The following is a 24554-nucleotide window of genomic DNA, read 5'->3' as shown; positions in this document are numbered from 1 at the left end:
TGGAGCCCAGGCTCAGGATTCTCTTCACCGCGCCGCCTAAGAACCAATGAACGGCCTCGGGAGGAACAGGTTAAAGGTTCCTTAGGGAACCACTTCCCCGCCCTTTGACCTCCTGACCCCATCCACGAGGTCCTTCATTCCCTTTTCCCTAGCTCTAGGCCCCTCCCCTACCCACCTCCTTTCGCTCCTCCCCTAGGCCCCGCCCCCACTTGTTTTTTATTGCTTTTCCCTGCCTGGCTCCGCCTCCCCTCTGACTCCTCCTTTGCCCCCCCTTCCTGAAGCCACCTCCCCTAGCTCCTCCCACAAGCCCCGTCTCTCATTGTCTCCACCCCGACTTCTCCTTTAAGCCCCCCTCTTTTGGCCCCGCCCCCCGGCGGGCCCAACTCCCTGGTTGTGACGTCGACCGGAGCCGCGCAGAGGCTATTGCGCGATAGCGCCATCCCGGAAGTGCGAGGCTCCCAGATGTGCAGGTGCCGCTGCTGCCACCAGCGCCGCCGTCGCCGCCGCCGCCGCCTTCGCAGCTGAGTCCGGGGGTGGTGGGCGTGGAGTGGGCGATGGAGTTGGGGGGCCAGGAGGCGGTCCGGGAGGGGACATTGCTCGCTACCTTCCCGGGCCCAGCGGGGGGTGGGGGCGTCCAGCTGTGCACCTCTGTCCCGACACATCTGGCGATGGTTCCCAGCCCCAGCCCTTGGCAGGCTACATATAACCCCAGGCTGTGGGAAGTGCTTGGTCCGGTGAGGATCCTCGCGCTTCTGCAGAGTCCCCGAGTTCTAAAATATGGGCTTAGCTTGTCGAGGCCGAACTATCTCAGGATATAGAGCACGGGACGGCTGTGGGGAAGGGACTGCCCTGAGGGGAGGTCAGGCAAGAGGGCCCTTAACTGAAAGAGAACTCTTCTGGGATGTCGGGCCCCGGGGTTCTTAGAACACAGTATGTCCGGGTTGGGAGGGAGCTTTGCACAAGAATGGCAGAGCTGGAAGGGACAGTAATTAGAACTGGGAATGGCTGAGCTGGTAGACTAGAAAAATCAGGTAAGAGTGTCTTTGGGGTACAGCATCTCATGAACTAGTTATGTCTTGGAGGTTCTTTGAGCACAAACTCCCTTCCCATCCTCCTCTTTTAGAGAGGAGAAAACTAATTCCTAAGGAAGTTTTTCTAGGGACCTTGCTCAGAGTCCCCTCAGCAGCCTGCCTACTGGCAGGACTAAAAGCCCCATTAGGGACCACCTGGTCCTATCAGGGCCACAGCCTGCTGGGAAGCCCCAGAACCTCGGAGATGCAGTCTGCTAATAAAGCAGAAGTCTAGTCTAGAAAGTTCCAGGTTGAAAACCTGGAAAAAGAGTGAGTATGCGGAGCAAGGAGCATGCAGCTGTGCCCTGCCAGTCTTAGTAACCTCTGCCTTTGGCTGGTCTACAGGCCATAGAGGAGAAGGAGGAGGAGGAGGAGGAGGAGGAGGAGGAGGAGGAGATGGAATCCCCCAATTCTGCCTCAGGGGTGTTCTGCAATCGGATTCTCAGCATGGTGAATTCAGAGGATGTAAATGCCATTATTCAGGCCCAGAAGAACATGTGAGTCAAATCATCAATCCATTTTGGTCCTTCCATGCCTCCATCCATCCACCAAGAAGCACTTAATAAGCACCTAAAGATCTGTGTTCAAATCCAGCCTCAGACACTGATTCTGGGCAAATCACTTACTCTCTGTTCAACCGAGTTTCCTTAACTGGAAAAAGAGATAATAACTTCACCTTTCTAAGGAAGCTGTTGTTAGGATCAAATGAGATAATATTTGTAAGAAGCACTTAGCACAGTGCTGGCACATTGTAGATGCTATGTAATGCTTATTCCCTTTTCTCCCCTTTTTCCCACCTGCTGTGTGCCAGTCAATTTGCCAGACACTAGAGATACAAAGAAAAGAAAAGAAAAAACAGTTCCTGCCCTCAAGAAACTTAACATGTTAATGGGGAAAACAACATTTACATATATTATTATAATTGGGTCACAAAGAGTCAAACACAACTGAACAATAACAATAGGGAGCAATGAAGATTATTGCGTAAAGTACTTTTAGAATATATATAATATATAACATAATAGGGTCTGCTATTAATAGTAGATAGTCAATACTTTTTTAAAAATTCAGTTTGGTTTTATTTTCTACTCTGAATTTTCTCCTTTTTACCACCTTTTCCTTCCCCATTGAAAAAGCAAGAAAAATAAAACCCATCACAAACATATATAGTCAAATAAATTCTTCACATTATTATAGATAGATTGCAGGGGAATCCATGAACTTGGGTACAAAAAAAATTTACATTTTTGTTTTCATTAACTCTTAGCTGAAATTTAACATTTATTTCAATAATGTATGTAAGCATCAAATATTTTGAAAAGGGGTCCATAGGCTTCACCAAATAATTATGCTAAGAAAAGGTTAAGAATCTATGGACATAAGACTAAGAGAACACAGTATTACATTTGTTCAAGTGAGAGTTGATGAAGGTCTGAACTTGAAGGATAACAGTACAAGTGAAGAGAAGGAGCTTATTTCAGATGTACTTGATATGGTGGTAGAAATGACAAGATTTGCTAATTGAGTAAATTTTGAAGGTAGTAACAGTGAAAAAGTCATAAATAACTCTAAAGTTAGGGCACCTTTGACTTTTCCACTGTTACTTTATCTTCAAAATTCGTTGAGATTGGGTACCCAGGTGACTGGAAGAATGGTGGGTTCTTGTCAGTAGTAACTGGGTAATTTAGAAGAAGGGTAGGTTGGTGGGTGTTGGAATCTTTACAAACTGTTAAGTCATTAGAGTTGATAGACACAATAATTATCTAATTTAGCATGGGTCAGTATCACTGATCTGATCTTACAAGGAGATGTTTTGGTCCAGAACCTGAAACAAAGTACTAAGTAGAACTAATTGATAAAATGCTTGTGTTCACACCAGTACTCATTGGAGTTCACAAGTATGGGACATTCACAAAGCAAACTTTGTAACTTTGTGAATTCACACCTCCCTTAGGTGTGCCTCCAGAAGGAGGAGTTAACCTTTGGGAGATGATATATAAGAAGCGGACTTAGTGAGGAAAGTTCAGTGGAATTAGATTGGAGAGGAGCACATTGGGCTAGACACAGAGCACTCTGGGAGAGCCAGAAGCCCCCTCTCAGAGGCAAGAAAGATTCATTACAACTTTTACCTTGGTGCTGGCTGGAGGCAGAGGCAGAAGCAAAGGACAAAGCTGCAAGAGCTCTTCGGAGGCAAGGAGAGAGAGAGGCCTCCAAGAAAAACTAACCGGGCTATATTGAAGGACACAATAAAAGATCTGAACTTTTATCACCTGGCTGCATTTGGGGTAATTATTGATCTGAACTGATACTAAGGCTGCCTCCAGAAAACCTCCCCTGAGAAACCTGCTCTCTCCCAGAGAGAACTATTATATTTTAAAAGAAGAAAATCACCACAGGTGGGGGCAAGGGAGATAAGATTTCTTTCTGTTTTAGATGCATTGTATTTGAAATATCAAAAAGTTATCTAGTTGGAAATGCTCTTTAGCCAGGTGGAGTTTAGGAGTGAGACTGAGTTTAGATGGTCAGGCTAGGCCTTCTGCATAGAGATGTTTATTGAATGCATCATCTTTTGGAGCTGATAAGGTCAAGTATAGAGAGAAAAGAGAAGAGAAATGAGATGGGGAGATTGAGCAATGGCAGATTAGATGAACCAGAGGAAAGGAGCATCTAAAAGCATTTTTGTTTTCATCAACTCTTAACTGAAATTTAACATTTATTTCAATAATGTATGTAAGCAACAAATATTTTGCTCCCACAAAGGGAGATGATGTCCAGGAAGAAAGGATGCTCAGCAGTGAACTAGAGGAGAGGAGGATCTAAAAGACCCAAAAAGGGGGATGATGTCCAGGAAGAGAGAATGGTCAGCAGTGAACTGGTGGAGAGGAGCATCTAAAAGACCCAGAAAGGGAGACGATGTCCAGGAAGAGAGAATGGTCAGCAGTGAACAGGAGGAGAGGAGCATCTAAAAGACCCAGAAAGGGAAATGATGTCCAGGAAGAGAGAATGGTCAGCAGTGAACTGGTGGAGAGGAGCATCTAAAAGACCCAGAAAGGGAGACGATGTCCAGGAAGAGAGAATGGTCAGCAGTGAACAGGAGGAGAGGAGCATCTAAAAGACTCAGAAAGGGAGACGATGTCCAGGAAGAGAGAATGGTCAGCAGTGAACAGGAGGAGAGGAGCATCTAAAAGACTCAGAAAGGGAGATGATGTCCAGGAAGAGAGAATGGTCAGCAGTGAACAGGAGGAGAGGAGCATCTAAAAGACCCAGAAAGGGAAATGATGTCCAGGAAGAGAGAATGGTCAGCAGTGAACTGGTGGAGAGGAGCATCTAAAAGACCAGAAAGGGAGACGATGTCCAGGAAGAGAGAATGGTCAGCAGTGAACAGGAGGAGAGGAGCATCTAAAAGACTCAGAAAGGGAGATGATGTCCAGGAAGAGAGAATGGTCAGCAGTGAACAGGAGAGAGGAGCATCTAAAAGACTCAGAAAGGGAGATGATGTCCAGGAAGAGAGAATGGTCAGCAGTGAACAGGAGGAGAGGAGCATCTAAAAGACCCAGAAAGGGAAATGATGTCCAGGAAGAGAGAATGGTCAGCAGTGAACTGGTGGAGAGGAGCATCTAAAAGACCCAGAAAGGGAGACGATGTCCAGGAAGAGAGAATGGTCAGCAGTGAACAGGAGGAGAGGAGCATCTAAAAGACTCAGAAAGGGAGATGATGTCCAGGAAGAGAGAATGGTCAGCAGTGAACAGGAGGAGAGGAGCATCTAAAAGACCCAGAAAGGGAAATGATGTCCAGGAAGAGAGAATGGTCAGCAGTGAACTGGTGGAGAGGAGCATCTAAAAGACCAGAAAGGGAGATGATGTCCAGGAAGAGAGAGTGGTGAGCAGTGCATATGCTGCAAGGAGGTCTGGAAGGTTGAGGATGGGGAGAAGGCCATTCTATTGGGCAATTTTTTTCATTATTCACTCTATAGAAATCACTTTCACTTGAGCATTGAGATTGGAAGTCAGGTTACAAAGTGGCAAGAATGATTGAGGGAACATGGAGGCAGTGAGCATGTACAACTTTTAAAAGAATTTGACTGGAAAAGAGAACATTAGGGTCTTTTTTTGGGGGGAGGAGCAATCAGGGTTAAATGACTTGCCCAAAATCACACAGCTTGTGAGTATCAATGCTAGATTTGAACTTTTCCTGACTCTAAGCCCCACTAGCTGCTCCCTGGCAAGTGTTCTTTAAGTAAAACCCTCAGTTCTGATACTCATGCCTTTTCTAGTACTTCCTGGGCAAGTCATTTAACTTCTTTGTCTCACTTTACTCACCTGTAAAATGGGGCTAATGGTAGCGCCTTCCTAACAACTATTGTGAGGATGATCAAATGAGATACTTTTGTAAAACAATTTATAAACTTTAAAATGCTAAATGATTGATATTGATGATTGTGCTGAATGGTGAAGATGTGGACCTGTTTGTAAACAGAAAGGATGGAACTAATAGCCAGAGACTGAAGATGAGAGAAAGAATGAGGATGATTGAGGTGGCCTCCTGCTGAAGAGAAAGGAAGGGATGGGATGGAGGGAGTATGTAGGGCATAGAGGAAACGTGAGATGAGGAAGGGGGAGCTCACAGTTGAATGGTCCAGATTTGAGGATAAAAGTATGGGTTGGGGAGCTGCTTGATGGTACAGTGGATAGAGTGCCCACCCTGAAGTCAGGACCTGAGTTCAAATCTGGTCTCAGGCACTTAACACTTAGTAGATGTGTGACTGTGGGTGAGTCCCTTTACCCCAGTTGCCTTGCCAAAAACAACCCCAAATCCCGAAATGATAAAAGTAGAGATCTTCTGTTAGTAGGGGAGAAAAGACCCGCCCTCAGATCAGTCTCCCATAGGTTAGGCAGAGTGATTATATACCCAGGAGAATTGTGAACTGTGCTTTGAGATTCTAGGAAAAGTCAAGGTCACTTCTCTCAGCTCTCAGTTTCCTGCCCTGTAAATTGGGCCTGATTTACCTCACAGGATTGTTGGGAGGCCCAAATGAAGAAGTATTTTGTAAGCTTCAGATCTGATAAAACTTGTCAGCTACTTATATTATTATTTTGATTGAGAGGAAGTAGAGAAAAGGGACAGGGTGTGACATTAGCTGGGAGGAATGGCTAGGATTTTAGCCAGTAGATCTGGGAGGGAAAGGATAGAGCAGCTGAGTAAAGGGCTTTACAGGAAGGTAAGCACATTTTACAAATAAGATTTCATTGGTGGGACAGCTAGGTGGTGCAATGGATAGAGCACCAGCCCTAAAGTCAGGAGGACCTGAGTTCAAATGTGGTCTCGGGCACTTAACACTTCTTAGCTGTTCGACCTTGGGCAAGTCACTTAGACCCAATTGCCTCAGCAAAAGAAAAAAAATTGATCCAGAAGTAAGTGCCGTTATCTCTGTACTACAATTTTAGGAACTGAGGCAGACAAAGGCCAACAGCTTGCTCAGGGTCACACAGCTAGTAAGTGTTTGAAGCTGGGTTTGGAGTTTAGAGTCAGATCTTCCCGTCTTCCTAACTCCTGGACTAGTGTTCTAACCACTTGGAGAACCAACAGTTTCTAATGGTTTGGCTCCAGTACAATTGAGTGTTACACATTCTGGGCAACAGTCCCTCTTGGACAATAATAACAAAATGTGTACAATCTGGAGTGATAGGCAAGTTATGTCTTGTGTGTGTAATAACAATAATACTTGTAATCACAATTTATAATAGCAACAGTAATATTATTGAATATTATATAGTGCTTCAAAAATTTTATTTCTCTCATTTGATTCTTACAATAACCCTGGGTGATGGGTCATGTAAACAGTTGCCCATTTTGTAGATGAAGGAACTGAGGCTCAGAGGGACTTGTTTGAGGGACTTGCTTTGAGTCCTAAAGCAAATAACTATTCCAGGTAGGATGGGAAGGGGGGCTTTCTGATTCCAAGCACCAGACCCCTTCTGCCTGTGGATATCCAGGCTGTTCCATCGACCCAGGGCCTGCTAATCTGATTCCCTTCTTCCCTGGTCTTCCTACCTCCAGGCTGGACCGATTTGAGAAAACCAATGAAATGCTCTTGAATTTTAATAACCTTTCCAACGTCCGCATGCAGCAGATGAGTGAGCGTTTCACACACCACACCAGGACGCTGATGGAGATGAAGAAGGACTTGGACAGCATCTTCCGCAGGCTTAGGTTGGTCTTACCTTGGCTCTGCTTCCTACCTCCCCACAGAGGAGGGAGGACTTTGGCTCTGGGAACTTCACCTCCCAGCCAGGACCCGAGGAACCTGTGAGGGTGGAGGCAGGACAAATAGGAGGCCACCAAGACTGTCCTCCCGGGGTTGCTGGAGTGACTTTGATGGAGAATTAACTTGTTGCTTTTTTTCCTCTTTTTCTTTGTAGGACTCTAAAAACAAAGCTGTCAAAGCAATACCCAGATGCTTTTAATCGTAAGTGTCTTAAGGCTTCACCAACTCTGACCTTTTATGATCTCAGTTCTGGCCTCCAAACCTGACCAGAAGTCAGAGGGCTTCTAAGGACCCTCTGACATTCTCTGTTCTAAGGGCCTTCCCAACTCTAACCTCCTGGGTTCTAAGGGCCCTCCCAGCTCTGACACCCTGGGTTCTAAGAGCCCTCCCTACTCTAGCATTCCATGTTTTAGATTTTCTCTCTGCTCTGAAATTCTGTGGCTCTACCACTTCTGATATTTTGTAGTCCAGCTTACTCATAGCTTACTCAGTACTTTGGTCCTCATCTGTAAAATGGGGAGAGAGGCCTTCAAAGGTCATTTCCAACAGTAGAATTGTAGGACTTTCCATCATCCAGCCCTCTCTTAGACCTTCATTGATTCTTTCTTTCTGAGGTCTCAGAGCAGGCCCACATGTGGGAATGTTCTTGGGTGGCCCCTTTGGGTACTTTCTGAGATCTCCCTCCTGTCTGAGCCAGAGTTAGAAGGCTTCTGTAGTGAAGCCTGGGCCTTCTTTCCTGCTTTAGGAAGGGGGACTTCAGCCAGGAGCTCCTGGGGCACCTCAGCCTTGGCAGTTTTGCTGCGAACCCCTCCTTCTAGTTCTTCCATGAGGAATGGGTTCCCAGCTCTCTGCAACTTCCCTGTCTGATGTCTCTCCCCTCAACAGATATCCATGAGTCTCCCATCCTGGAGGAGGAAGATGATGATGTGGACCCTGTTCTGGCCAGCTCAGCTACCACCATCGCTACCTCAGAGCAGAGTACAGGGTCGTGTGACACGAGCCCAGACATCATCTCCCCCGTCCTGAGCCCCGATTTTGAAGATTTATCCCAGGGTCGGCTGGACTCCCCAGCTATGAATGGAGAAAGTCTGACAGGTGATGATGATGACGATGATGGTGGTGGTGAGGGGGCCCAGGAGTAGGAGGGCCTCCCCTCTGCCCCAGGTCTCAAGGAGTCAGGGCACTGAACAGTGCCTTCCAGCACCCTGGAAATGTGGTCCTGGCTGGTCACAGATCTGGGGGAGACCGCTCCGGAAAGGATTCTGCTCTGACCCTGGTTCGAAGCCAGGGGTGGGGGGCAGCCCAGCCCTGGGAGATGGCCACTTTGTGGGTTTCCCCAGCTTTTGTTGCTAAGGCTTTACTGCTGGTGTCTTTCTTGCCAAATCCCTTTCCTCCTTGGGTCCCAACCCCAGCTTCTGCACATTATAACGCCAAGCCTGGCTTTTTTGGGGCCTCTACTTCTTGGGATGCCACGGGTTTGTTCTGAGCTCTGTGAGGAGGAAGGCTCACGGCCTTGTCTTCTGGCCTTCTCCGGCCCCAGCTCAGACTCATTTCCAAGGATTCAGGGAAGTGGTTTCTCTTAAAACCCAGAGCCAGGCCTGGGCCTATAATTGTGCTTACACAAAACCTCCTCCCCAGGAGACACACACACACACACTCACTCTCTCTCTCTCTCTCTCTCTCTCACACACACACGCAAGCATGTACCACACATTCCCCCAGCTTGTACCCTGACTCTCTTCGATGTATTCCCACCAGCCCCCCAGATACTTAGCACAGGAAGCATCAAGCATTTTCTTCTGTTGGCACCCTTAGGGCTTTTTTGAAACCATTAATGTTTGAGATGGAGATTCAGAGGAAGCGGTTTATTTTCACGGACAGTATTTGAGCAGAGACCAGCCACCACCTGTTTCCCCACTGAGAGAGGAGAAGGTACCCCCAAGTCGCTGCCTCCTCTTCCACTCCCCTCCTCAGGGCCCTCAGCCCAGTGGGTAGGGACATCTTTGAAAATAAAAGTTTAATTGACTATTTTTGTACCCTAAGTTTACACATACTATGGGGGAAATAAATAAAATTCTCTGTTGCTATGAGGGTCAGTCTAAACCGTGTATCCTGCCTCCTTCCTGCTATGTGGGCCCAGGGAGAGTGGACCAGATGGGGTTGGGAGATGGGAAAGGAGCAGTTCCTGGGCTTTGGGCAGGCCCGGTGGGGACAGTGGCCATATCAGCTGGATGGAAGACCGGAGGGGGGCCTCCTGAGCCTGAGAGTTGGTAAGTGGAAGGAACGGCCTGTTTAGTCCCTGTCGCTGCCTGGCATGGCCTGCCCAAGGCGCCGATGGCCAGGCCAGGGTGGGTGGGTGTGGGCAGGAGGCCTGTGATCAGCCGGTGCAATGTTTTGCCTTGAGAGGCCTTTTTCTGATGTTGTGGGAGATTGGGCTGGACAGGTAAACTGAGGCCAGGGGATGGATTAATTGCTGGCGCTATGGGGACTCTGAATAGGGAGAAGGAAGAGGAACTGGGGCCTGGGATTTCGCCGGTTGCAGGCGCTCCTGAAGGAGCAGGCTTCCTCTGCAGAGGCATCTTTCTACCTCTTCTGGAACTTGGGAGCCTGGGGCCCCGAGGGGCCGTGACTTGGCTAGGCTTGCATAGCTGGGATGCAGACACTACCGATGGTCACTAACACGAGCCAGTCCCTAGTCTCAGAACTTACACTCAGGGAGGAGGAAGTGGGAAAGGCAACACATGACTGACCAAATCCAAGCTCTGAATACAAGATAAATGGGGTCCTTGGACTGGGGCATACTAGAGGCCTCTTGGAGGTGCAGCTCAGGTGAACCTTGGAGAGGGGCAGAGCTGGGAGTCTGGGAAGAATGAGTAGTGAGGGAAGGCATTCCAGGGTCTGGATCTCCACCCAATCCACTGGTGATTATGTCCTGAGCAGGGAAGGGACACGGCCACAGCAGGGCTTTTGGAAGACGGCTTGGGGAGGTGAGAGCCATGCAAGAGAATGAATGGAGGAAGAAAGATTGGGAGTCCTTAATCGAGAATCTGGGCACTGGAAGGGGTCTCGTCCAACCCCAACTCATTTTATAGGTGGGGAAATGGGCTTGGAATAGGGGAATTTTAAGTGACTCACAGTTCAGGGTATAAGAACAGATTCAATGGGATTGCTTCCTCCTTACCTTAGACAGAGGTTGCTGAGCTGTCTGTAGGGAAACCATGCTAAGCCCAGCCTGCGTATCCAGTAAAGGCACCTTACCACCTGCTTCGTGGCTGCTGGGACCTTCACTATGACTGAGCAGGTTTAGCAAACTGGGGCTGAGCTCCCCGATTAGTGGGTGAATGAGTGAAACTCTTAAGCCCATGGTTCCAGCTGGCTCCGAACCTTGTTTCATGATAGCCATCCACCTGGAAACTAGGATTTAACTAGCATATATGTCTTGCAATGAACTCTGTTGATTCCCATGTAGTCATTCCCCTATTCGGAAGGTCCTTTTTTAATCTTTCCAGTCCCTGTGACATTCCTACCCTTCACAGGCACTACTTTAGGCAAACTAGCCACCTGACTGGTCTCACAAAGGGGCACTAACATGAAATCCCACTTAATGCACGATGCTTTTCCTCCTTCCCATCTTTCCCTCTCAAAAATTATTTTTCATGGGAACAATTTATACCATAACAAAATTGTAAAGACAAGCAATTTTGAAAGACAAGCACTCTAATTCAATAATCTACTTCCGAGGATGTATGATGAAACAAATTACCCACTTTCTGATAAAGGGGGAAGATTCAGCGAATGCATATTGAGACATCTTGGGGGAAATGGCCAATGTGGGAATTTGTTTTGCTGGATGGTACATGTTTATAATGGAGGCTTTGTTTTTCTTTATCAATGGGGAGGGAGGAAATAAAGGTGGGAGAGAGAAGAGAACCCCCAAATAAAAACCAAATTTTAAAAAGTTTTTCAATGGGAAAAAATAGTTTTCATCTATATCTTGGATAGGATAATGCCTAGTACAAACAACTTATTGATTTGATTTGCATATATATAATTATTTGAATATTATAATTCTTTTTTCTTTGTATCACATCCTTTCCCCTTAGGACTTAGTACAATGTTGGTTTATCTGGTAAGAACTTACTTGCTGACAATTGGCCGGTGAGTAGTCCATTTCCCCTCTCCCTGTTTTTGTACTGCTACTGCCATCTCCTCCCCCACTCCTACCATTCCTTGCAAGCCTTGCTCGTACCAGGCTGCAGTCCCTAGTTTTCTTTAAACCGAGCCTGTACGTTTCCTTCTACACTTGATGCTCCCCACTTGCTAGTGCTTCCCCTCCAGGGATATGCTGTATTTAACAATCAGCGCTACAGAGAATGCATGCAGTTCTCCACTTAGTTTAACAATCAGCTGTACAGAGGATGGGTGCAGTTCTCCACCACTCAGTCAACAAAACGAGCGCGTAGTAGTTGTATTTGTTTCTCCGATGTAAATGCTCAGCCTGAAAATTACTAGCTAGCTCCCGCTCTTCCCATAAATTAGCATGTCGCTTTTCCAACTGTCCTGTCTATTTCTGCGTTCTCTCCTCACTATGAGATTGTAAACTGATGTCTAAGTTCACTTTTGCCTCTGTATTCCTGGACACGGCTCTTGGTGCCTATTGGTAGCTTAACAAGTAAAATGCTTGTTCACACTCTCAGCAAGAAGAATCCCCAAGGATTCCCCTTCTAAGAATTGGCGATCTCGGAGTCGGGAGCACGCGCTGATCATTAAAACTGGCATTCAGAGGGGCCGGGTCTGGATTCTCGTGTGGCAAGTCACTGACTCCCGTGGGCTTCGTCTGTAAAAGGAGAAGTCGAAGTAAATGGCCCCTTCGTTAGAAGTAGTGTGTTGTAATAGAGCGCTGGTCTCGGGTTTGAATCTAATACCGGAGCCTGGGGCAAGTCATGCAGTCCCTGGGCCTCAATTTTCTTATCTGCAAAACGAGCGGGGACCCAGGGGATCATAAGGCTTCATCCGGTGTTACACTCTTAACATCCTATGACCTCACGCTGCTTTGGGAGGATCAGCCCAAGTAACCGAAGCTCAATAGGCCGGAAGTTCTCCGCCAGGACATAGGCTGACGTCTCTCACCCTTTTCAAATATGGCCACGGCGGGAGCGGAAATGAGGCCTAGGAGGCGGGGCCTGGCAGGATTGTGACGCGCAGCTCCCTGCGGTGGGGTGGGGCTTGGGTGCGCAGGCGTGGAAAGGCAGCGAAGGAGCCGTTTCCGCTTCCGGTGGCCTCTTTCTCTTCAGCGAGGCGGCCGAGCGGGTGCGTGTTGCTAACCGGGATCGGGGTCGGCAGCGGGGCCAGGAGCACGAAGCCAGGTCTAGGAACCAGGCCCGGGATTAGGGCGCGCGACGCGGGGAAGTTGGGCCGTATCCAAAAAGCGCAGAGGCAGGGCCTGGGTGGGGAGGCCCAGGCCTCGCCGGGCCTGGTGGGACTGAGGGCGGGCCGGCGGCGCCGACTCTGCGCCCGGGGGCAGGGGAGGCGCGCTGGGACAGCGATGGCCCGGGTGTCTTCCCGTGGATCTCATCTGTCCACTCGGAGCCCTCCGGTGACGAAGAGATCACTTCCTGCCCAGGCAGCCCCTTCCGCGCTCGGGCCTGAGCTTCTCCGGGCGCGCTTCGACTCCCGCTGCCAGGACGGACGAGTCACTGGTGCACTTCCAGAACCACTGGTAGAATGCGGGATGGAGAAGCTGGGCTCGTCCTGCCTGGGGGAAGGGTTAGAGCAAAAGGCCCCCAGCTGTAACACGACGGCTTGTGCATCCAGGCTGGATTGGAGCAAGGGTGGAATGACAGGACCCAGGGGCACCTGCCTGGGAATCCCTTCTGTGTCCCCGGGGAAAGGGAGGAGCGAGTGCCGGCTGGGGGTGGGGGAGCACAGGGGCTTTGGCGACGAATAGACTTGAACAGTTAGCCTCTAGACCTTGTCCAGTCCCTCACTCACACACCAAGAAAAACGGCCCCACGTCAAGATTTGGATTCAAGTCGTCTGACTCCAAATTTAAGTTTCCACTATAGCATTCTGTTCGTTTCCTTAAACTTATGTAAATAAACGGAAGAACCTTGTCAGGGCCCATCTGTGAGAGATTGAGGAACATCTGTGGGGAAAGCAGGAATTTGGGTGGGTGGGTCTTGCACTCCAGGACTGGCAGGCCTAGGCCATGGGGGTGTCTGGTTCATGGGGTTGGAGCTGGATTTAAGTTAGGCCAGGACTTTGCTGGAAACCAAAGGTAGAGAAGCTGGGGTAGGGTCCCTGGGGAAACTTGGGAGGGGGCTGAAATTCCAGGGCAGAGAAAAAAGGAGTTGCTATGAGACACTCACAGTCCTGTCTAAACTTTTTTCCAGTGGGCGCAGCGTTGCAGAGATGCAGATCTTTGTGAAGACCCTGACGGGCAAGACTATCACTCTTGAGGTCGAACCCAGTGATACTATCGAGAATGTCAAAGCCAAAATCCAGGACAAGGAAGGTGAGCCTGCTTTTGGGTCAGGGGAGTCTATCTGTCCAGCTTCCAGAGAAGATCAGGCCCTTGGACAGTCCCTAGGCCGACTTCTTCCTGTTGCTTATTGTACCCATTACAGGCCATTTGAAATGGAGTTGCTCTAGTTTGAGCTAAACTATCCAGTCCATTTTACTCAACATGCTTTTGCTGTCAATTTTAGGTATCCCTCCAGATCAACAACGTCTGATTTTTGCTGGAAAACAGCTAGAAGATGGCCGGACTCTCTCCGACTACAACATCCAGAAAGGTTGTGCTATGTCTTTGCTTAGGGGTGTGGTTGGGGAAGGAGGTTGTCCTTTATTACAGTTTGAATTATAAGACAGCAGCATGGGACCACTAACACTTAGACTGAGCATTGTGAGAAAAACATAAAAAGAGCCACATTTTTCATAGTTGGGGAAGTAATCTTAAAATATTGTGAAAGAGTATGTTTTTTAAAAAAAAATTTTTCTAGAAATCTTTATTTAATTCTCAAGTAGATTTTAAACTTGGATGGGACAATATTTGGGTTGTTTTTTTTTTTTTTTTTTTTTTTTTTTTTTTTTTTTTTTTTTTTTTTTTTTTTAAATTTTATTTTATTTAATAATAACTTCGCATTGACAGAATCCATGCCAGGATAATTTCTACACGACATTATCCCTTGCAATCACTTATGTTTCGTTTTTTTCCCCCTCCCTCCCTCCTCCCCCCCCCCCCAGGATGGCAGGCAGTCCTATATATGCTAAACATGTTGCAGTATATCCTAGATACAATACATATTTGCAGAACCAAACAGTTCTCTTGTTGCACAGGGAGAGTTGGATTCAGAAGGTAAAAATAACTCGGGAAGAAAATCAAAAATGCAAATAGTTCACATTCATTTTCCAGTATTCCTTCTTTGGGTGTAGCTGTTTCTGTCCATCATTTCTCCAATGAAACTCAGTTAAGTCTCTTTGTCAGAGAAATCCACTTCCATCAGAATACATCCTCATACAATATCGTTGTCGAAGTGTATAATGATCTCCTGGTTCTGCTCATCTCACTTAGCATCAGTCCATGTAGGTCTCTCCAAGCCTCTCTGTATTCATCCTGCTGGTCATTCCTTACAGAGCAATAATATTCCATAACATTCATATACCACAATTTCCCCAGCCATTCTCCAATTGATGGGCATCCATTCATTTTCCAGTTTCTAGCCACTACAAACAGGGCTGCTACAAACATTTTGGCACATACAGGTCCCCTTCCCTTTTTTAGTATCTCTTTGGGGTATAAGCCCAATAGAAACACTGTTGGATCAAAGGGTATGCACAGTTTGATAACTTTTTGGGCATAATTCCAGATCGCTCTCCAGAATGGCTGGATTCGTTCACAACTCCACCAACAATGCATCAATGTCCCCGTTTTCCCGCATCCCCTCCAACATTCATCATTGTTTTTTCCTGTCATCTTAGCCAATCTGACAGGAGTGTAGTGATATCTCAGAGTTGTCTTAATTTGCATTTCTCTGATCAATAGTGATTTGGAACACTCTTTCATGTGAGTGGTAATAGTTTCAATTTCTTCATCTGAAAATTGTCTGTTCATATCCTTTGACCATTTATCAATTGGAGAATGGCTTGATTTTTTATAAATTTGAGTCAGTTCTCTATATATTTTGGAAATGAGGCCTTTATCAGAACCTTTAATTGTAAAGATGTTTTCCCAGTTAGTTACTTCCCTACTAATCTTGTTTGCATTCGTTCTGTTTGTACAAAGGCTTTTTAATTTGATATAATCAAAATTTTCTATTTTGTGATTGGTAATGGTCTCTAGTTCATCTTTGGTCACAAATTTCTTTCTCCTCCACAAGTCTGAGAGGTAAACTATCCTATGTTCCTCTAATTTATTTATAATCTCGTTCTTTATGCCTAGGTCATGGACCCATTTTGATCTTATCTTGGTATGTGGTGTTAAGTGTGGGTCCTTGCCTAATTTCTGCCATACTAATTTCCAGTTATCCCAGCAGTTTTTATCAAATAATGAAATCTTATCCCAATATTTGGGTTGTTAATGTAATTCTGATAGTATTAGGCATTTGGTCAATGATTATGCGTTCTGAAAAAGATAGTATATCTTTATTATTATCGTGGGCAGTGGAGATCCCTCTCAAATATACAGTGAATCTCTTATCCTTTTTTCCTTAAATATATGGAAGGAGGGAAACATTAAATGTGTACTATGTGTCAAGTACTGAACTTTGCAAATACCTCATTTGGGCCTCACAGTGACCCTGATGGGGGTGGGGAGTGGGAGGGAATTCTATTATCCCTGATTTACTGTTGAACAGCCTGAAACAGGCGGATGTAGTGACTTCTTGGGTCTCAAAACTAGTGAGTGTCTGAGGCTGAACTTGGGTCTTCTGTACTCCAGATCCAGGCCCAGTCTACTTTTGTGCTCCTGGGCCATGGATCCTTTCAGGAGCCAATCTCCTGATTTAGACTACAATTATTTGCACATGTTTCTCCCTTCCCCCCATTGGATTAATTGCATTTTTTCCACCTTATGTCTATCATTGGTACTTAGACCATTTATTTCTTTTTGTCCTCAGAGTCCACTCTGCACTTGGTGCTGCGTCTTCGAGGAGGCATCATTGAGCCTTCCCTTCGCCAGCTGGCCCAGAAGTACAACTGTGACAAGATGATCTGCCGCAAGTATGCTGGGGCCTGACAGGGCTTGGGAGGGATCATCCCGCTTCCTGTGTGGGGAGCCCTTGGCGTAATCTCCTTCTCCTTGTTGTAGGTGTTACGCCCGCCTGCACCCCCGCGCTGTAAACTGCCGTAAAAAGAAGTGCGGCCACACCAATAATCTGCGCCCCAAGAAGAAGGTCAAATAAAGACCAGCCTGGGGACCCAGTTTTGGTTTGGCTCCCCTGACTGAAGTGCTCTTGAGTAGTCTGTTGTAACAAGGCCTTATTCCTGGTTTTAATGGGGCTGTGATATCAATAAAATCCCCTTTTAGTTGAGAAGCAGTAGCTCTGGTGTCTGTGCAACTCATTCTATATTGGTGGGAGCGTTTGGTGGAGGATGGGGTGGGGAACTTCTGGGAGGAAGGGTGGAAGGTGCCTGGGAAAGAGACCACAACAGCCCAGTGGCCAGAAGAGCTCTGGTCCCTTGCAGTCCTGGCTCTAATGGACTTCACAGTTTCACCTGGAGGAGTTACTTTGTAAAAGGGAATACAGCTTGTGAAGAAAGAACCAGCGATCTGTGAGGTAATGACAATCTCAGGTGTGCCATCATTGACCCCCTTGGTGTCTTTGGCCAAATTGTTTCCTTCACTCCAAAAGGGAGTTAAACTCTTTAAAGTAGGTACGCCATGGAGGCCTGTATGTGGCTTGGTGATTATGTCATTGGAGACAACCTAGTCTGAACAGGGCCAGATATTCCCTCCCACCCTTTTTGGTAGAATGAGTGCCCGTCTTGAGCTCTAACTTAGAGCTTGGGTAACAGACTGGAGACACTAGGATTCCTCTTGGGTGGGATTGGTTTGGATGGCCCCTCGCCACGCTGTCAACATAAGACCAGTGTGCTCAGATCTCCCCAAACCTCAGAAAACTTGGCTGTTAAGCTTGAAAACAAACCCTGCATTAGATAGAATAAGTTGGGCTGTGGCAGCGCCTAGCATGCCAGAAGTAAAGGTGCTTGTTAGTAAACGCCCTGGATATTAGGCCCACCCTTGGAGTCCTTCTATAAGGTTTATGTAAGTGGTCTTTGTTGAATCCCTCTTTAAAGATGCCTTTGATGGGGAGAAGTCATCCCCTGAGAGGATCCATGTCCTTTGGGGAGGCTCTGATTCTTAGAAAATGAAAAGGCCAATTTAGTGCCTTCCAACTAAGGCACCAGGAGTTCTGTTCTCCAGGTGTGCCTCTTCTGGGACACTGGAATAGGTCAAGGGGGTGCGGGGTGTCTTCCAGCTGAACCTTCCAGGGACCTGGGTTCTCAAGAGTTGCAGGCTGAGATCCAGTCTCTGTCCCATGTTGAGTGACAGACCTGGAACCTGAGTGATGCTGCAAAGAAATAACAGCAGGCACACTGAAGGGATGGGGGAAGGAGTTCCCCCAGTCTGCCGCCTCTGTGACATGAAGGCACTGGATGGGACCTTGAGGGTCCTTTCTAGCTCTACTGATCTGACTCACACTGAGGGAAATGTGCACAGCCCTTTGGTGCCAAGATCTTTAGGGACCCTGTTGGGTCCCGGTGCGCCTGTAGAGTTCATTATCTCTTACAGAGTGGGTGGCGGGGCCTGGCATGTCAGATAAGTGGCCCAGCACTGCTCCCCCAGTGCAAGATGAAGCCAGGTGAAGGTGTAATGGGGGAAATTTGATAAAAATAAGAATGCAACAAAGACCATGTTCCTGGAGGTGGTTTTCTAAGTCAATATGCGATTCTTCACTTTTTGTACTGTTTAGTAGTCCCCCTTTTGAATTTGACACCATTGGCCTAATGAATAAAGGGCTAGGTTTGATTAGAAAGAACCAAGTTCAGATTCTGCAGGTTCAAATAACTAATCTTGGGCAAATCACTCAGCTTTCACTATCTTTATACTGAGGTAAGGATCTGAGCAGATGAGGTTTATAAAGGTACATTTTATATGTGGCTTACCTCTAGTCACAAAGCTCTGGTGGATACTAAAGCCAAAATTTGAAGCCAAGTATCGCAATTCCCACATCGATCCTTATTTATTCCACTATCATTCTGCATTTTATTCACTTTAATCTGGAGATACCCATTTATATGTTGCCCCCACTAAAATGTACATTTCTTGATGACAGGGACCTCCCCTTTATTTGTAGCCACAGTATGTAGCAGCATGGTAAGGTGTCTGGTATATAGTAGGTGATTAATATATATTTATTTGATTTAATCTACTGTGAAGGAGGCAAGAATAGGATAATTTGGATTTTTAAAGTGGGAAAAGTAGCTTGTTCAAGGTCACACATTAAGTCAAGGAAATAAAACCCCTGGTTTCTCAATTCCAAGTACAGATCTCTACCTCTTCCACTGTTTTCCTCAAGGTGAGGACAGAAACATTATCCTATCTCAGCTGAAAATATGATTGAACTTGGGCAATCAATCAACCAATCATCAAGCTTTTAAAAAATGTTTTCATTGAAAATTTTTTTCAAATAAAAATTGACCCTATTACTACCCTGTCATTGAAAAGTAAAAAACATTGAATAAAAACATAAAACAAATTCCAGTATAAACCATATTCCCCACCTCCAAAAAAGTGCATTCTGAGTCCTTTAGCTCTTGGTCAGGAAGTGGGCGTCATATTTCATTATAAATCCTCTGGAATTGTAGTTGGGTTATTTCATTGATCAGAGCTTTCAAGTTTATTGTAAATACCTGCAATCAGTGTATATTTTCTGGTTCTGCTTATTTTGCAAAGTAAACTTCCTAAGTTTCTCTGAAATTGTCTCCATAATTTCTTACTGCAAAATTCTGTCCCAGTCATGTACTGTAATGCGTTCAGTCAGTCACTATTGATAGCCACTTCCTTGGATTCTAGTTCTTTGTCGTCACAAAAAAAGCTTCTTGAAATCTTTTTGTATGATTAGATGATTTACTTCCTTTTCTTTGGGGCACAATTCTGGTAGTAACACTGGATCAAAAGGTGGGCACACAAAATATTTGTGGCAGCCCTTTTTGTAGTGGCTAAAAACTGGAAAATGAATGGATGCCCATCAATTGGAGAATGGTTGGTAAATTGTGGTGTATGAATGTAATGGAATATTATTGTTCTGTAAGGAATGACCAGCAGGATGAATACAGAGAGGACTGGCGAGACTTACATGAACTGATGCTGAGTGAAATGAGCAGAACCAGGAGATCATTTATTTACTTTAACAATGATACTGTATGAGGATGTATTCTGATGGAAGTGGATTTCTTTGACAAAGAGAAGATCTAATTCAGTTCCAACTGATCAATGATGGACAGAAGCAGCAACACCCAAAGAAAGAACACTGGGAAATGAATGTAAACTGTTTGCATTTTTGTTTTTCTTCCCGGGTTATTTTTATCTTCTGAATCCAATTCTCCCTGTGCAATAAGAGAACTGTTCAGTTTTGCACATATATTTTGTATCTAGGAAATACTGTAACATATTTAACATGTATAAGACTGCTTGCCATCTAGGGGAGGGGGGTGGAGGGAGGAAAGGGAAAAATCGGAACAGAAGTGAGTACAAGGGATAATGTAAAAAAAATCACCCATGCATATGTACTGTCCAAAAGTTTTATATATATATATATATATATATATATATATATATATATTTTTTTTTTTTTAAACTGAGCACAGTCTCATAACTTCCTATGTATAGTTCCAAATTACTTTTCAGGATGGCTGGACCAGTTCATAAATAGTGAAATTACTGTTTGCCCTCAGCCCCTCTAGTATTTTTCCTTTCTTTCTTTTTTGGTCATTTCCCAATCATTGTGTTGGGTGCTGTCAAATCTGTTCCTCAGTTTCTTCATCTGTAAAGCAAGGGGCCTAAACACTGTGTTCTAAGAAGCAGGAAAAGCACCATTGTGTGTGAGGCAGGGGGAAAGAGAAGATATAAATGTGCAGAACCTTCTTTGAATTTCAGATTTACTATTTACTATTGCAGGCAGCTAGAAAGTTCAGGGGATAACAGCTCTTATACAAAATACTTAGCACATAATAGGTGTTCAGTAAATATTGATTGGCTGGAGTACTGGGAGAGTTGAATCTCTAGTCTCAAATCCCATTTGACACTAGGTGTATGACCCTGAGTAAAGTCACTTAACCTCTGCTACCTCAGTTTCTCCAATTGTAATGAGAATAACATAACTTTTTTTTTTTTTTATCTCACCTCCCTCATAGGGCTGTTATATCAGTTGAAACAATTGCAAAATGCCTAGTAAGGCAAATGGTGAGCACTTTAATAAATGCTTATTTCCTCCAAATTTTTTCATTTACTAGTATCTTGATATCTTGATTAATCAGTTGAATATTTATTTAATAGCCCTTATGTGTTAGAATCTGGAGGTACAAAGAAAAGCACACATATGCAATAGAATGTTCTCCCAGGAGAAGATAGAACACATTCGAATGGGCTGCAACCTATTGTGGTGAATAGTGAAGACCCGAGTTCAAATTCTCCCTCAGAAGCGGGGTGTCCTTGAACAAGTAATTGAAGCTTTGACTGTTTCCCTGTTTGAAAAATACGGATAATAATTCTTCCCACCTCCCAGGCTTGTTGTGATAAGCAATTTATGTGCAGAGCTTTGCACACCTTAAAAGCGTAATGTAAATGCTGGCTTGTTACCACTCTTACACGTGGGAGAACAAGCACGTGAAGATAGAATTGCACGTGGGTAGAGAAGGTAATCTATGGGGGCGGGGCTGGGTGGAGCCCTCGGTGACCGGCAGGCGGCTCAGGCCCTCCCAGTGCTAGCCTCTCGTGAGTCCTCCCGTCCTGTAGAGGGCGCAGGCGGAGTCTGGCGGGTTCGAGCCGAGGCGCGGCCTCTATGGGGCCTGCGATGCCGGGAGCGAGAGCCGAGGCAGAGGCTCCAGCGTCCTCAGGCGGAGGGGCGGGCAGCCCGGGGCCCGAGGAGCCGGCCCGGGCTGGGGTGAGCCTCCGGGGCGAAGAGGAGAGAAGGGGAGGAGAGGGCAGGGCAGCGGGCCTACGGGTAGTGGGAGTGGGGATTCGCCGCCGCTGAAGGGCGTGGGGGAGGGGCGCCTGCGCTGTGCGGGGATGGGTGCCTGGGCCTCTTCCTCCCCGGCTCCCCTGCGCGAGCGCCCTCTCGGCCACCCCAGGGCTCCGGCGCCCCCCAGTGGCCGTTGCCTGAGATCCAACCCCGCGTCTTGCTTCTGGTACTCCCCTGCCTGAGAGCTCCGCCCTCCGCTCCCTCACTCTGGCGCCCCCTAGTGGCCACCGCCCGAGCTCCCCTTCTCACCCCTTCCCTCGGGCACCCCTCAGCCTCCGCTGCCTGCAGAGTTGCAGGCTTCCGTTTTGCGGGCCCCACACCTGCCCTCCCTCCTCCCCGTCCCCTGTTCCCCTTCCTGCCTGGGGGGTTTCCCAGCTCCCCCTCTGTGCCGGGGTCGCCGAGCCTTGCAGTGACAGGATGGAGCTGGAGCCAGTTATTAATCTGAGCCTCCGGCCCGGTCTGTAAAGGCCCCGAAGTTCCTCCCTCTCTGGATTTCTGAGCTTGGCCCCGCGGGCGCCCCGCGCGCCCCGCCCCCTTTTCCAAGGTCCCGCAGCCGCTGGAGCCCCGGCCAAGCCTCGGTGCCTTCTTGGGAAGGGGGGTGTGCAGCCCCCCAGGCCGAGCCCTTTTCCCCGAGAACCCAAGGGCGTCTGTGAAATGGGCCCATTGGTGCTGCTCCGAGCCCTCTTACTTCCTCTCGTTCCCACAGAGCCAAGCCCGCGTGCGGGACCTGCTGCTGCAGCTGCAAGACCTTCAGGCTGAGCGCTCTGAGGCCTTTGGACTCCTGGAGCAGTTAGTGGGGGTCGGGGTCCTGGGGGAGGGGCTGGGCAGGGCGCCCGCTGGCTCCCCCCCCTGAGGCGGCCCACTCGCGCTTCCCCGCAGGGGTCACCAGGCCTACCTGAGCAGCGGTCCCCACTACGACTTCCCTCGCTACCGGCAGCTGGTCCACGAGGTGACCAAGGCCTTCGCCAGCATCTCCCGGGAAGTGCTGGCCATCCAGAAGCAGCTCCAGGACACCCACGGGCGGCCTGACCTGGCCCAGCACCTGGCCTGTCTGCAGGACCAGGAGCACCAGCGCCTGGAGCTGGTCAGCCTTCTCTCAGGGCCCCCCAGCCCCGGCCCCGGGTCCATCCCTTCCCACCCTTCCTGCTTCAGCTAGTCCTTCTCCGTCTCCGGCCCAATCAGGCCCAGTCTCCTGGCCCTCCACTGCTCCGGGTGGGCAAGGGGCCAGAGAGGCGGCTGGGGGTGCGCGGGGAGAGTGTCCTTGGGCAGCGGCTCAGGGAGCTCTTCCCCCCACCCCCAGACAGCCGCTCTCCAGCTGGCCCGGCAGAAGGCCCAAGAGGAGCCCGAGGCTGCAGCCCCCAGAGAGGAGGTCCACGAACTGCGCCAGAGGTGGGAAGCCAGAAGGTGGGGGGCAACCTGAACAGGCCAGGGAGCACAAGGCCCCAAGGGTCCCTAAGTCAGGGGCGCTCCCCTCCTCCCCTCCCTTCATCTCTCCCTTATGAACACGTACACAACATACGATACAAACACACAAATGTTTGTGTTCATGCGTGCTCTTCCTACACAAAGAAACTTGGACAACGTCCACACTCCCCACACACCCATGCACCCAACCTCCCCCATAATCACATCAGACCCTCCAACCTTCGGGGCTTCACCTTGCACACATACGTGCACATGCACGCACACACACACACACACACACACACACACACACACGCACGGCCTTCTCGGGGGTCCGGGGGCTGGTGCGCCCTCCCCAGCTCACCCCTGGTTCTCTGACCCGGTGCTTCCTCCCTTTCTGTGGGTCTGCCCTGTGGCCGTGTCCTGCGCCTCCAGCCCTCGCTTCTCCTCGGTCTCCCTCCTGGCTCTTTCCCCAGTCCCAGGCTTCCACCTCCAGCGCTCCCCCTCCTCTATGGCTCTTCTCTCCCCCACCCCCCTGCATCTCACGTGCCACTGACTTGGTGGGCTGGGGGCCGGGGCACCGCTTGGGCAACGCCCTCGGCCCGGGGAGGGCGGGTGCTGGGGCCAGGGCCCTCACCCTCCACAGAGTTGGGAAGCCAGCCCCGTCCTCGGCGTGCCCACGGCCCGTCTGTGCCCCCTGAGCCCCGCTCGGGCCGCAGGAGGCCCCAGAGTGGTGTGGGCGGGCTGGCGGGCAGGCCTGCTTAGCACTACCACCCTGCAGAGGGCTCGATCGCCTTCTCCAGGGCCGAGCGTTTCATAAACAGGCCTTCTTGAGCTGCACGGTCGGGATAATTCGATCCATCTGGATCTTATTTATAGTTTCCATCCGCTCTTGTAGGATAATTAAAACCATGGAGGTAATCAGTGAGATTGTCCAGGACCTGAAGTATGATTCGGAAGAGGCTGAGTGATGTTTGGCCCCGAGGGAGATGGGAAACGCCAGAAGGAGAGGCGCCCCTCAGCCTCCTCTGGGGTCACCGGGCTGGGGGATGGGAGGGCCTGCTCACCCCCTCTGGTCGGCATCCTGCCCCTGGGAGTGCCCCCGGCCCGAGCCCTGCGGTGGGAGGAGGCCATCTCTTTGTGGCCCTTGGGGCAACATCCCCACCGGGCCCCTACCAGTGCCATCTGTTTGCCACAATAAAGCCTTCTCCTTTCTCCCCCTCTCCTCTTTATTCCTCCTTGGGATTTGGTTGCAAGTCTTGGTGGGGGTCTTCAGCTTACCCACCAAGTACAGCAGAGAGGAGCGGGAGAGTGGATTTAGAATACAGACTCCACTTTGGAGGCTCCAGAGGCCAAGCCTTTCATCTCCCAGTGAAGGAAAATTGTAGATCTCAGCAGGACAGTTGACCGGCCCAAAGTCACCCAGGAATGGGCTTTAGATGCCATTGTCTGATGGTGGGACATGGGAGGGGGGTGGGCAGTAAGGCTGGACCTGCGTGGGGGGGGGGCTCCCTCACCTGGGGAGAACCCGAGGCTCCCAGAGCCAGAAGGAATGGAGCAAGTTTGGTCCTG

At 48.4% G+C, this 24554-nt stretch overlaps 3 protein-coding genes and 1 long non-coding RNA gene across 6 annotated transcripts; 3 read left to right on the top strand and 1 right to left on the bottom strand.

The window, feature by feature from the left end:
- The first annotated feature begins 1442 nt into the window (after window positions 1-1442).
- KXD1 (KxDL motif containing 1) lies at window positions 1443-9438 on the top strand. 2 transcript variants are annotated; one of them, XM_051972326.1, is made up of 5 exons: window positions 1446-1567; window positions 7128-7280; window positions 7490-7536; window positions 8221-8430; window positions 9151-9438. In XM_051972326.1, the coding sequence occupies exons 1-5, from the start codon at window positions 1467-1469 to the stop codon at window positions 9159-9161; spliced, it is 522 nt and encodes a 173-aa protein (XP_051828286.1). In that variant the 5' UTR covers window positions 1446-1466; the 3' UTR covers window positions 9162-9438. The 2 variants fall into 2 exon arrangements, with proteins under 2 accessions (XP_051828285.1, XP_051828286.1); XM_051972325.1 differs by having other exon boundaries at window positions 1443-1567; window positions 8221-9438.
- LOC127545212 (uncharacterized) lies at window positions 9121-12456 on the bottom strand. Its single transcript, XR_007949613.1, has 2 exons — window positions 12261-12456; window positions 9121-12172 (listed from the first exon to the last, which is right to left on the bottom strand). It is a non-coding gene; the product is annotated as an uncharacterized LOC127545212 (long non-coding RNA).
- Window positions 12457-12555: 99 nt separating this feature from the next.
- Window positions 12556-16874, top strand: UBA52 (ubiquitin A-52 residue ribosomal protein fusion product 1). 2 transcript variants are annotated; one of them, XM_051972329.1, is made up of 5 exons: window positions 12556-12645; window positions 13728-13849; window positions 14043-14129; window positions 16452-16554; window positions 16643-16874. In XM_051972329.1, exons 2-5 carry the CDS (start codon window positions 13747-13749, stop codon window positions 16734-16736), a joined length of 387 nt encoding a protein of 128 aa, XP_051828289.1. In that variant the 5' UTR covers window positions 12556-12645; window positions 13728-13746; the 3' UTR covers window positions 16737-16874. The 2 variants fall into 2 exon arrangements, with proteins under 2 accessions (XP_051828289.1, XP_051828288.1); XM_051972328.1 differs by having other exon boundaries at window positions 12609-12701.
- A 4504-nt stretch (window positions 16875-21378) lies between these two features.
- On the top strand, window positions 21379-24199 carry REX1BD (required for excision 1-B domain containing). The gene is made up of 5 exons (XM_051972327.1): window positions 21379-21500; window positions 22285-22367; window positions 22458-22662; window positions 22879-22967; window positions 23881-24199. Exons 1-5 carry the CDS (start codon window positions 21399-21401, stop codon window positions 23951-23953), a joined length of 552 nt encoding a protein of 183 aa, XP_051828287.1. The 5' UTR covers window positions 21379-21398; the 3' UTR covers window positions 23954-24199.
- The last annotated feature ends 355 nt before the right edge of the window (window positions 24200-24554 follow it).

This window comes from Antechinus flavipes, chromosome 1, assembly GCF_016432865.1.
Source record: "Antechinus flavipes isolate AdamAnt ecotype Samford, QLD, Australia chromosome 1, AdamAnt_v2, whole genome shotgun sequence".
Taxonomy (NCBI): domain Eukaryota; kingdom Metazoa; phylum Chordata; class Mammalia; order Dasyuromorphia; family Dasyuridae; genus Antechinus; species Antechinus flavipes.
This window is presented reverse-complemented; position numbering and strand designations above follow the sequence as displayed.

Bases quoted from the DNA above. Each gene is read 5' to 3' on its own strand.
- KXD1 (XM_051972325.1), top strand. From the start codon at position 1,467: ATGGAATCCCCCAATTCTGCCTCAGGGGTGTTCTGCAATCGGATTCTC. The intron at 1,568-7,127 runs GTGAGTCAAATC...TCCTACCTCCAG, and splicing joins ATTCAGGCCCAGAAGAACAT to GCTGGACCGATTTGAGAAAA. The intron at 7,281-7,489 runs GTTGGTCTTACC...TTTTCTTTGTAG, and splicing joins AGCATCTTCCGCAGGCTTAG to GACTCTAAAAACAAAGCTGT.
- UBA52 (XM_051972329.1), top strand. From the start codon at position 13,747: ATGCAGATCTTTGTGAAGACCCTGACGGGCAAGACTATCACTCTTGAG. The intron at 13,850-14,042 runs GTGAGCCTGCTT...TGTCAATTTTAG, and splicing joins CAAAATCCAGGACAAGGAAG to GTATCCCTCCAGATCAACAA. The intron at 16,555-16,642 runs GTATGCTGGGGC...TCCTTGTTGTAG, and splicing joins GACAAGATGATCTGCCGCAA to GTGTTACGCCCGCCTGCACC.
- REX1BD (XM_051972327.1), top strand. From the start codon at position 21,399: ATGGGGCCTGCGATGCCGGGAGCGAGAGCCGAGGCAGAGGCTCCAGCG. The intron at 22,663-22,878 runs GTCAGCCTTCTC...CCCCACCCCCAG, and splicing joins AGCACCAGCGCCTGGAGCTG to ACAGCCGCTCTCCAGCTGGC. The intron at 22,968-23,880 runs GTGGGAAGCCAG...CCGCTCTTGTAG, and splicing joins GTCCACGAACTGCGCCAGAG to GATAATTAAAACCATGGAGG.